A 12,683-nucleotide genomic window follows, 5' to 3' on the forward strand; every position below is an offset into this window, starting at 1 on the left:
GGGGATAGTGTGGGAAGGTGTAGCCATGATATTGAATGGCAGAGTAGGCTCGAGGGGCCTATTCCTGCTCTTATTCTTTTATGTTCTTGAATCCATTAACATGTTAAACTAATTATCGAATTTACAGATGTTTTATTTCATCGATGTGTCCTGATTTATTGCGTTTCAACGATTGCATTTATATAGCACCTTTAATGTGGTAAGTGTCCTAAGCAGCTTCACAGGATTGATAGTCTGACATAAATTGATACAGAACCAAAAAAGGAGACATTAGGACAGGTGACCAAAAGCTTGGTCAAAGAGGTCAGTTCTCAGCAACATCTTAAAGGAGGCAAGAGAGGCGGAGAGGTATAGGAAGAGAATTCCAGGGCTTAGGGCCCAGGCTTTTGAAGGCACGGTAGACAATGGTGAGCGATTCTCCTTTGTTATTTCTTGCCCCACCCCCGCTTTACTTGCTTAAAACCTTTCACATTTCTAATATCTGCTAGTTCTGATGAAGGGTCACTGACCTGAAACGTTAACTCTGCTTCTCTCTCCACAGATGCTGCCAGACCTGCTGAGTATTTCCAGCATTTCTTGTTTTTATTTCAGATTTCCAGCATCCGCAGTATTTTGCTTTTAGATTATAATTGGGGATGCTCAAGAGGCCAGAATTGGAGGCGTGCAGAGACCTGGAGGATTTAAGGCTGGAGGCATTCAGAGATAGGGAGGGGTGAGGACATGGAACAATTTGAATACAAGGATGAGAATTTTAAAATTGAAGTGTTACTGGACCGGAAACTAGTGTAGGCCAGTGAGCACAGGGGAGATGGGACTTGATGCAAGTTAGGATATGGGCAGCAGAATTTTGGATGAGCTCAAGTGTATGGAAGGTGCAAGATGAGAGTTCCAGTTAAGAGAGCATTACATTATAACAGTGACTACACTTCAAAAGTACTTAATTGGCTGCAAAGAACTTTGAAACGTCTGGTGGTCAGGAAAGGCGCTATATGAATGCAAGTCTTCTTTTTAGAATAATGGAGTCTGTGTTTAAACAAAACATTGGATGTTTCCATCCAGTATTTTGTTTTTACATTTGAGCGTCAATATTGCACATGGCAGACACTGGTCCCACCTCGTTGGTTACATCTTTGCAAGGTTGTACAGTGGCGCAGATTGCGAGTTGGGTGAGGTATCAACTGACTAATGGAGGATGAATGAGTCTTTTCCTCTTGTTCCAGTGAAGCTGGTGATTCAATGGGTTGATGTGACCCAGCTGGAAAAGAATGCCACCCTTCTCTTCCCCGAATGCATCAAGGTGAGCACCAGAGACCAGGAGCACTACCTCTCCATGTTCCTCAACATCAACGAGACCTTCAAGCTAATGGAGCAACTGGCCAACATAGCCATGCGGCAACTGCTGGACAACGAGGGCTTCTCTGAAGACAAGTGTCTGCCCAAGCTCAAGAAGTCACTCAAAAATGTCTCTGCGCTTAAACGGTTTGTTGTGGTTCCACTGTTTTTTTTTTATGTTCTTGATGTGGTTTCGCGACCACAGCCAGCCTTCAGCTGGGTGTCAATGACAGAACAGATGATGTTTCTCACCTCTCTGGCGGTAATGGAGTGGGTGTTTTAGTCTCATTCTGAGCTGAGATCAACAGCTCTGAGGTTAACAGCACATCAGCCCGGTTCCTCCTTCAACCAACAACACCAAAAAAACAGCTGAACTGATCATTCCTCTCATTGCTGTTTGTGGGATCTTGCTGTCTGTAAAATGGTTGGCACATTTGCCTAAATGACAGCAGTAACTGCCCTCTAAAATAATCCCTTGCATTTTTTTTTTAAGAGATATAGCACTGAAACAGGCCCTTCGGCCCACCGAGTCTGTGTCGACCATCAACCACCCATTTATACTAATCCTACACTAATTCCATATTCTTACCAAACATCCCCACCTGTCCCTACATTTCCCTACCACCTACCTACACTAGTGGCAATTTCTAATGGCCAATTAACCTATCAACCTGCAAGTCTTTGGCATGTGGGAGGAAACCGGAGCACCCGGAGGAAACCCACGCAAACACAGGGAGAACTTGCAAACTCCACACAGGCAGTATCCGGAATCGAACCCGGGTCGCTGGAGCTGTGAGGCTGCGGTGCTAACCACTGCTCCACTGTGCCGCCCCAAGCATTTGAAGTGCTTCTGCATGTTTCTAGTAATGTGACAGTATGATACATACGCCAAGTATTTTCACTGGCTCTTAGATCTCATCTCTATTCATTTCCAATTCTTTTAGTCACTATTTCATTCTTTCTCTATGAAAATCCCTCTGACCCTTCATGTCATAGGAACAGGAGGAGGCCATTCAGCCCCTTGAGCATATTCCGCCATTCAATCAGATTATAGCTGACCGATATCTTAACTCCCACCCACCTTGGTCCCATGTGCCTTAATACACCTGACCAGCAAAAATCTATTGGTCTCAGATTTAAAATTATTCATCGAGCTGAGCATCTACTGCTTTTTGTGGGATGGATTCCACACTTCTACCACCCTTCATGTGAAGAAATGTTTCCTAACTTCTCTGCTCTGATTTTAATGTTACGTCCCCTTGTCGTAGACTCCCCTACCAAAATAAAACGTTTTTCTCCATCTACCCTTTCACTTCCTTTCAAAATCCTAAAACCTCAATGAATTATCTATATTCCAGGGAATACAAGCCAAGTTTATGTAATCTCTCCTCAGAATCTAATCCTTGTAGCCCAGGTAACATTCTGGTAGATCGGCACTGCACTCCTTCTATGGCAGTACATAGTATTGCAGGTGTGGTCTAACCAGGGCTTATTTGTTGTTGTTGGTCATTAATTGTTCATCCTTTTCTTTGTTCTATCCTCCACTGCTTATTGGTGAAATTTGTGCTCTTCGAGTTAATGGAATGGAACATCTTAAATTCTGGGTGTTAGCATTGAGCACTACGTAAAGGAAATTTTTAAAAATTCATTCATGGGATGTGGGCGTCACTGGCTATGCCAGCATTTATTGCCCATCCCTAATTGCCCTTGAGAAGGTGGTGGTGAGCTGCCTTCTTGAACCGCTGCAGTCCATGTAGGGTAGGTACACCCACAGTGCTGTTAGGAAGGGAGTTCCAGGATTTTGACCCAGCGACAGTGAAGGAACGGCGATATAGTTCCAAGTCAGGATGGTGTGTGACTTGGAGGGGAACTTGCAGGTGGTGGTGTTCCCATGCGGTTGCTGCCCTTGTGGTAGAGGTCGCAGGTTTGGAAGGTGCTGTCTAAGGAGCCTTTATGTGTTGCTGCAGTGCATCTTGTAGATGGTACACACTGCTGCCACTGTACATCGCTGGTGGAGGGAGTGAATGTTTGTGGATGGTGTGCCAATCAAGTGGGCTGCTTTGTCCTGGATGTTTTCAAGCTTCTTGAGTGTTGTTGGAGCTGCACCCATCCAGGCAAGTGGAGAGTATTCCATCACACTCCTGACTTGTGTCTTGTAGATGGTGGACAGGCTTTGGGGTGTCAGGAGGTGAGTTACTCGCCGCAGGATTCCTAGCCTTTGACCTGTTCTTGTAACCACGGTATTTATATGACTACTCCAGTTCAGTTTCTGGTCAATGGTAGCCCCTAGGATGTTGATAGTGGGGGATTGAGTGATGGCAATGCCATTGAATGTCAAGGGGAGATGGTTAGATTCTCTCTTGTTGGAGATGGTCATTGCCTGGCACTTGTGTGGCGTGAATGTTACTTGCCACTTATCAGCCCAAGCCTGGATATTGTCCCGGTCTTGCTGCATTTCTACACGGACTGCTTCAGTATCTGAGGAGTCACTGAACATTGTGCAATCATCAGGGAACATCCCCACTTCTGACCTTAGAATTGAAGGAAGGTCATTGATGTCGCCTCTGGTTCTTTTATCAATTACCTTAAATCTGTGTCCTCTAGTTAGCCTGCCGCTAGACCCCACATAATTTTGAACGCCTCTATTAAATCACACCATAACCTTCTCTTCTAAGGAGACTAACCCCAGCTTCTCCAGTCTCTCCATGTAACTGAAATCCCTCATCTCTGGTGTGTTCCAGGAAATCTCTTCTGCACCCTGCCCAAGACCTTGACAATCTTCCTAAAATGTGGAGCCTAGGTTTGAGCACAGCATTGTCTAATCAGTGTTTTGTAAAGGTTTAGCATAACTTCCTTGCTTTTGTAATCTTCACCTCTATTTATAAAATCTAGGATCCCATATGCTTTTTTTAACAGCCTCCTCAACATGTCCTGCACCTTCAAATTGCTCCCATTCTTTTTTCAATACTTGTCCTCAGACCACATTTAAAGTCCATTCTGATTGGTTGTGAGGAGGAGGTGGTGGTGGGACTTTTCCTTCAATCGCTATAGTGCCTGAGATGAAGATGTTGCCACACCACAGCGGGGAATTCCAGAATATTAACTCAGTGATGGGGAACGGGCAGTGAGATATGTCCAAGTCAGGATGGTGTGTAACTTAAATTTGGTGATGTTCTTATGTTGCCACTGTTGTTTTTCTCAGCAGTGGAGGGTGTCAGTTGTGGGTCCGTGGCAGCACAGAGAAACTATTTCCTCTGATGGGGGAATTGAGAAGAAGGGGGCACAAGCTTAAAATTAGAGCCAGGCCGTTCAAGAATAAAATCAGGGTGGATATTCAGGCTCCCACTCCAGAGAATTGAGTATCTAATCCCAGAACAATACTGAGGGAGTGTTGCATTGTGTTGTCTTTCAAATGAGATGTTAAACTGACGTCCCTTCTGCCCTCTCGGGTGGATGTAAAAGATCCCAAAAATTCGAGCAATAGCAGGGTATTTCTCCCCCAGTGTCCTGGGCCAATATTTATCCCTCAACCAACATCACCAAAACAAAATAGATTTTTATCTGGTCATTTATCGCATTGCTGTTCGTGGGATCTTGCTGTGTGCAAGGTGGCTGCTGTGTTTCCCGATAGTACAACAGTGACTGCACTTCAAAGGGTACCTCATTGGCTGTAAAGAAAATTGGGATGTCTTGAGGGCACTACAGAAATGCAAGTTATTTCTTTCATAACAGTCACGTGGAGGAAGTCCGGGTTAAAATAGACTTGGCGTGCATTTACTTGGTTTGGTCCTGTTCGAAGAAGGACTCAAGGTGTTGGGTTTTAATTTGAATAGTGAACAACTTGTCCATTTTCTCAACCTTTCAATTTTCAATCATCTCTTTAGCATCTGGTGTCATCAAAAGTATTCCCTTCTCATTGACCCTCGTCACCAGTTTGTTTCTTTCTGTCCTTCACCTGCAGGGACCTGGATGCACGGGCCAAGAGTGAGCGATACAGATCCACGTTCCAGCTCCCAAAGGACGAGAGGTTGGACGGGCACACAGATTGCACGCTCTGGACCCCCTTCAATAAAATGCACATCATGGGACAGATGTTTGTCTCCAACAATTACATCTGCTTTGCTAGTAAAGAGGAGGACGTTTGCAACCTAATTATACCATTGCGTGAGGTGAGAAGGCCACTTGCTCTCTGGGTGACCCAGCACTGATTTTTTTTTTTGATTGGACGCTTGAGTTGATGGCTTCAGTACAGGGAGATAAAGAGAAAGCAACATAAATGCTCGATACCCTTAAAGGGTTAAATTATGAGGGCCTGTTGTCTAGTTTCAAGACGTGTCGTCTGATTCCTCTATTATTTTCTGAAATAAATGTCAGTTAATTTCAATATAGGTAAGTGTGAAGTGATACATTTTGGTCGGGAGAATAAAGAGGCCACATACTGTTTGAATAATTAGAGTCTAAATGGGGTAGAGGAACAGGGCTCAGAGAATACAGGGAGACATATCATGAAAAGTAGCAACATGGCTTAATAAGGCAATTTTAAAAAAACGCAGCACTGGGGTTTATTTCCAGAGGGATAGAATTTAAAAACAGTGAAATTATGTTGAATTTGTATTCAACTTTGGTTAGGCCACAGTTGGAATATCTGCATAGTTCTGATCTCCATATCATAAAACAGATACAGAGGCACTGGTGATGGTACAAAAACGATTTACAGTAATACTGGAACACAGGTTTACTGTCAGGAAAGTAGAATAGGCTGGGGCTGTTTTTTTAAAAAAAAGAGAAAGCTGAGGGGCGAGCTGGTAAAAGGATTTTGACGCAGTTTGATGGAGTAAAAAAATTGAGGGAGTTAAAAGGTTTACGAGAAAGAACGACTGGGTCCCAGTCTCAATCTTGTGACACGTATGAGTGTTGACTCATCATTTTCTGGTCTGGTTAGGTGACTGTTGTGGAGAAGGCAGATAGCTCCAGTGTTTTACCCAGCCCTCTGTCGATCAGTACCAAGAACAAAATGACTTTCCTTTTCGCTAACCTGAAGGACAGGGATTTCTTGGTGCAGAGAATCTCAGACTTTCTCCAACGAACATCATCCAGGAGACGTTACAGCAAGGAAGAGCTGCGAAGCCCCAAAAACACAGAGGAGGAGGTAACTCAGAGTCTTTCTTTCTTCTTTTTTTTAAATATTTGTGTTTTCATTATCTCTCCATGACCCCCTCCTTAGCTCTGTAACCTCCAGCCCAATGACGCTACAAGGTCTCTGCACTCCTCCAATTTTGTTCTCTTGCATATCTCTGATTTTGATCACTCCACTTTTGGTATCTGGGCCTTCAGCTGCTTTGGCTGTAAGCTCTGTAATTTCCTCCCTAAACCTTTCTGCCTCTCTCGTCCTTTAAGATGCTCCTTAAAACCTACCAGTTTGGGCAAGCTTTTGTCTATCTTCCCTAATATCCCTTTTCACATGGATCGGTATCAAGTTTTGTTTGATAAGCACCTGTGAAGCACCTTGGGATGTTTTACTACGTTAAAGGGGCTATATAAATGCAAGTTGTTGCTGTTTATTCCCCTCTCCCAGTTTTTTTGCACTGATCCTTAGACAGCTTCTACCAAGTATCCATCAGTGGCGTCTTTTAACCAAGACTAGCCTTTGTTGACTCAAGTTCTGTTGCTGATGAAAATTCACTGGAGGAGGTGAGGCAGAAGGAAATGGAAGAAGTCGACCTATTTTTAAAATTGACTTTTCCAGATGGTCCACTCAAAACAAGCTAAAAGAAAAATATCTCACAGCCATTATCTTGATGAAGAGCAGGGGAGTTTGTCCTGGTGTCCTCGGCCAACATTTAATCTCTCAACCAACATAGAAGTAAATTATTAATCATAACTGAATACAGAAAATGCTGGAAATACTCAGCAGGTCAGGCACCATCTGTGGAGAGGGAAACAGAGAATTAACGTTTCAGATCAATGACCTTTTGTCTCAGCTGGTTGTGGGACCTTGCAATGTTCAAATTGGTCGCTACATTTCCTCCCTCCCTCCCTCCAGTTCTGACCACCAATAGATGATCTTACCAAGCTGCACTGCTCAGTCGTTTGAGTCACATGTTAAGTGAATTACTGACACCTGGACTGTACAGTAATGCATGGAATTTATTTAACTGATACCATTCACACCCAGCTAAACTTCGAAGAGAACTTTGAGGTACCAAGACTTCTGCATTAATCACAGGTGCAGAAGTGGTGAGGAGGCTACCCAGGGTTTCTGATGAGCTTGTTGTAGTTTTTTTTTTTTTTGTTTCAGGTTCTCCTGGAACGGGGTGAAGTGTCCTCGCCCAGTCCCTCTACACCAAGCCCAGAGGTCGCCTTGGACAACACCGAAGCTGCCCCCACTGCCACCCGTGCACTGATGACCATCTTCCGCAGAGAGCCGCCAGAGGAACTCAGCCCGAAGATGGTACGACGGCTTTGGAATGTCGACCTAATGTCAATTCAGATGCAGCAGAAGGGATTGGAGGCGAAAATTAACAGCACAAATTAATAAGGCCATAAACAAGCTAACCAAACACTGGGGCTCATTTCTAGAGGGATAGGCTTGAAAAGCAGGGAGGTTATTTTCAACTTGTATCGAACCTTAGTCACATGACATTTGGAGTATTGTAAACAGTTCTGGTCTCCATGTTATAAAAAGGATATAGAGGCGTTCGAGAAGGTGCAGACATGATTCACACGGATGATACCAGAATTGAGAGTTTATACCTGTCAAGCAAGATTGAAGAGGCTGGGACTCTTCTTTACAAAAGAGAAGATTGAGGGGCAACTTAATCAAGGTTTTTTAAGATTATGAAAGGGTTTGATAGTGTAGAAGGTGAGAAAGTGTTTCCACTTATGGGAAGAACAGAACTAGTGGCCATAAATATAAGATAGTCATTCGTAAATCCAATAGGGAATTCAGGAGAAACTTCTCGAGCCAGAAAAGGGTGAGAATGTAGAACTTGCTACCACAAGGAATGGTAGAGGTGAATAGCATAGTTGCAATTAAGGGGAGGCTAAATAAACACTGACGGTAAAAGGAATAGAAGGATACGCTGATGGAGTGAGATGAAGAGGTATGGGAGGAGGCTTGTGAGGAGCATAAACACAAGCATGGACCTGTTGGGCCGAATGGCCTGTTTCTGTGATGTAACCATTAAGTAAAGTAAATTGTAATTAGATATAGTTGTTTCACCTTGTCCAGAGCAGTCGAATCAAAGTCTATGGCTTGCACTTGCAGAGGGTAGATTCAAAATGAATCTGTGGGAATAATATTTCAGTGAGCAAAGGGTCAATCTATGGTGCAGGCTCTCGAGGGAGATGGTGGAAGCAGATTGAATTGATTCATTCGCATGTAAATTAGATGGATTTCTTTCAGAAATACAGTATATGAATAATTTGAGACATAACGCGAGGTGAGTGTAACTTGGAAGGAGCAGGTTGATTTTTGGATCTATGGTTCCCAAAGCTCTCCACCACTGGGGGGCTTCCTCACCCTCAGGTCTAGATTAATAGAAATTGATTCTTGTGATTAGTCAACAACTCCCATAATTGTATTATTCGACTAGCAGGATGGTGCAAGGTGAATTAGATGGACCCTGGTCATCTAGCAATTCCTACCAGGCACGAGGGACTTCAGTTGTGTGGAGATACCGGAGAAGCTGGGTTTGTTCTCCTTGGAGCAGCGAAGGTTAATGAGAGATGTAACACAAGTGTTCAAAATCAGGAAGGGTGAAAATGTTCTTGATGAGAGCGGGGATGTTGGAATGTTGCAACTCCACATGGGCTGAAATTTTCCAAGAAATTCTGCTGTGCAGAGTGAAGGTTGAGTGATGCTCCTTATTGTTTCTTACTGAAGGCTCTCTGTTTTTGGGCAGGCTAAGGAGAAGATGAAGGAGGAATCCTGGAACATTCACTTCTTTGAATTTGGCCGCGGAGTGTGTATGTATCGCACGTCAAAGACTCGCGATCTTGTGCTGAAGGGGTTGCCAGAGTCCCTGAGAGGAGAACTCTGGTTGCTGTTTTCAGGTATTACCGCATTCGGGGAATATCCAGGGTTGCTTGAATACACGGTTGTCTTTTTTCAGTCGTAACAGAATGGGAACAGAGTGGGACGGGGATGGGATGTTGTGTTTTTTTTTTATTTCTTTGGGCTAATCATGCAGTTTTGAAGACCTTTAACTATTTGTGTCTAATCTGCATTAGACACCAAACTCAATGGAACATAGGAGTGGGACGAGGCCATTCTACCCCTTGCACCTGTTCTGTCATCAGTTAAATCACAGCCGATCTGCACAAAAGTAATTCGATCACAGTCGTGAAAGCTCCTGTTGACCCCCAGAATCCATAATTGTGTGAGTGTTTTTTTAAAATTCATTCATGGGATGTGGGCGTCGCTGGCCAGGCCAGCATTTATTGCCCCTCCCTAATTGCCCTTGAGAAGGTGGTGGTGAGCTGCCTTCTTGAACCGCTGCAGTCCATGTGAGGTAGGTACACCCACAGTGCCGTTCGGAAGGGAGTTCCAGGATTGTGACCCAGCGACAGTAAAGGAACGGCGATATACTTCCAAGTCAGGATGGTGTGTGACTTGGAGGGGAACTTGGAGGTGTTCCCATGCATCTGCTGCCCTTGTCCTTCTAGGTGGTAGAGGTCGCGGGTTTGGAAGGTGCTGTCTAAGGAGCCTTGGTGCGTTGCTGCAGTGCATCTTGTAGATAGTACACACTGCTGCCGCTGTGCGTCGGTGGTGGAGGGAGTGAATGTTTGTAGATGGTGTGCCAATCAAGCGGGCTGCTTTGTCCTGGATGGTGTCGAGATTCTTGACTGTTGTTGGAGCTGCACCCATCCAGGCAACTGGAGAGTATTCCATCACACTCCTGACTTGTGCCTTGTAGATGGTGGACAGGCTTCGGGGAGTCAGGAGGTGAGTTACTCGCCTCAGGATTCCTAGCAGCTGACCTCCTCTTGTAGCCACGGTATTTAAATGGCTACTCCAGATCAGTTTCTGGTCAATGGTAGCCCCTAGGATGTTGATAGGGGGATTCAGCAATGGTAATGCCATTGAATTTCAAGGGGAGATGGTTAGATTCTCTCTTGTTGGAGATGGTCATTGCCTGGCACTTGTGTGGCGCGAATGTTACTTGCCACCTATCAGCCCAAGCCTGGATATTGTCCAGGTCTTGCTCCATTTCTACACGGACCGCTTCAGTATCTGAGGATTCACGAATGGTGCTGAACATTGTGCAATCATCAGCGAACATCCCCACTTCTGACCTTATAATTGAAGGAAGGTCATTGATGAAGCAGCTGAAGATGGTTGGGCCTAGGACACTACCCTGAGGAACTCCTGCAGTGATGTCCTAGAGCTCAGATGATTGACCTACAACAACCACAACCATCTTCCTTTGCGCTAGATATGACTCCAACCAGCAGAGAGTTTTCCCCCTGATTCCCATTGACCTCAGTTTTGCTAGGACTCCTTGATGCCATACTCGGTCAAATGCTGCCTTGATGTCAAGGGCAGTCACTCTCACCTCACCTCTTGAGTTCAGCTGTTTTGTCCATGTTTGAACCAGGGCTGTAATGAGGTCAGGAGCTGAGTGGCCCTGGCGGAACACAAACTGAGCATCACTGAGCAGGTTATTGCTGAGCAAGTGCCGCTTGATGGCACTGTTGATGACACCTTCCATCACTTTACTGATGATTGACAGTAGACTGATGCGGCGGTAATTGGCCGGGTTGGACTTGTCCTGCTTTTTGTGTACAGGACATACCTGGGCAATTTTCCACATTGCTGGGTAGATGCCAGTGTTGTAGCTGTACTGGAACAGCTTGGCTAGGGGTGCGGCAAGTTCTGGAGCACAGGTCTTCAGTACTATTGCCGGAATATTGTCAGGGCCCATAGCCTTTGCAGTATCCAGTGCCTTCAGTTGTTTCTTGATATCACGCTGGGTGAATCGAATTGGCTGAAGTCTGGCATCTGTGATGCTGGGGACTTCAGGAGGAGGCCGAGATGGATCATCAACTCGGCACTTCTGGCTGTAGATTGTGGCAAATGCTTCTGCCTTATCTTTTGCACTGATGTGCTGGGCTCCCCCATCATTGAGGATGGGGATATTTGTGGAGCCACCTCCTCCAGTTAGTTGTTTAATTGTCCACCACCATTCACGGCTGGATGTGGCAGGACTGCAGAGCTTAGATCTAATCCGTTGGTTATGGGATCGCTTGGCTCTGTCTATCGCATGCTTCTTATGCAGTTTGGCACGCAGATAGTCCTGTGTTGTAGCTTCACCAGGTTGACACCTCATTTTGAGGTATGCCTGGTGCTGCTCCTGGCATGCCCTCTTGCACTCTTCATTGAACCAGGGTTGGTCTCCTGACTTGATGGTAATGGTAGAGTGGGGGATATGCCGGGCCATGAGGTTACAGATTGTGGTTGAGTACAATTCTGCGGCTGCTGATGGCCCACAGCGCCTCATGGATGCCCAGTTTTGCATTGCTAGATCTGTTCGAAATTTAGCATGGCGATCGTGCCACACAACACGATGGACAGTATCCTCACTGTGAAGGCGGGACTTAGTCTCCAACGACTGTGCGGTGGTCACTCCTACCAATACAGTCATGGACAGAAGCATCTGTGGCAGGCAGATTGGTGAGGACAAGGTCAAGTGTGTTTTTCCCTCGTGTTGGTTCCCTCACCACCTGCCGCAGACCCAGTCTAGCAGCTATGTCCTTTAGTGCTCGGTCAGTAGTGGTGCTACCCCATTGGTTGCTAGGCCATTTCAGAGAGCATGTAAGAGTTAACCACATTGCTGTGGGTCTGGAGTCGCATGTAGGCCAGACCAGGTAATGACAGCAGATTTCCTTCCGTAAAGGACATTCGTGAACCAGATGGGTTTTTACAACATCCGACAATGGTTTCATGGCCATCATTAGACTAGTTTTTAATTCCGGATTTATTAATTAAATTCAAATTCCACCTGCTGTGGTGGGAATCGAACCCATGTCTCCAGAGCAATACTCCAGGTTATTAGTCCAGTGATAATACCATTAGTGTGTGTGAGAGTGTGTAAGTAATTGATTCCTCAGCCAGTTTGATTATGTGTGGAGTTTATTTTCCACTCAAACATTCCTGTAACATGTCTGGGCTTCTGATCCCCGAATATGTTTCTAACTGATTTAATCTTTAAGGCAAGGGAAGCAGAAAGTGAATTCCCATCATTGTAAAAATAGATTGGTTTTGATCTGTTTCATAGAGCCAAAAGTCTCCCCCCTCATTACAATGAACAGCCTACATCCAACCTTAAAAGTGGGTAGCACACTCAGCT

The 12,683-nt window shown here is 45.1% G+C and overlaps 1 protein-coding gene across 2 annotated transcripts in view; it reads left to right on the forward strand.

Moving 5' to 3' along the window:
• LOC137376045 (TBC1 domain family member 9B-like) overlaps window positions 1-12,683 on the forward strand; it is a 61,567-nt gene that overhangs the window by 12,269 nt on the left and 36,615 nt on the right. For both annotated transcript variants that reach the window (XM_068044021.1, XM_068044022.1), the window contains exons 5-9: window positions 1,221-1,479; window positions 5,294-5,501; window positions 6,275-6,481; window positions 7,631-7,783; window positions 9,237-9,387. In XM_068044021.1, the coding sequence (XP_067900122.1) occupies window positions 1,221-1,479; window positions 5,294-5,501; window positions 6,275-6,481; window positions 7,631-7,783; window positions 9,237-9,387 (978 nt within the window). The remainder of the gene's footprint in view (window positions 1-1,220; window positions 1,480-5,293; window positions 5,502-6,274; window positions 6,482-7,630; window positions 7,784-9,236; window positions 9,388-12,683) is intronic.

Source organism: Heterodontus francisci, chromosome 12 (assembly GCF_036365525.1).
Source record: "Heterodontus francisci isolate sHetFra1 chromosome 12, sHetFra1.hap1, whole genome shotgun sequence".
Taxonomy (NCBI): domain Eukaryota; kingdom Metazoa; phylum Chordata; class Chondrichthyes; order Heterodontiformes; family Heterodontidae; genus Heterodontus; species Heterodontus francisci.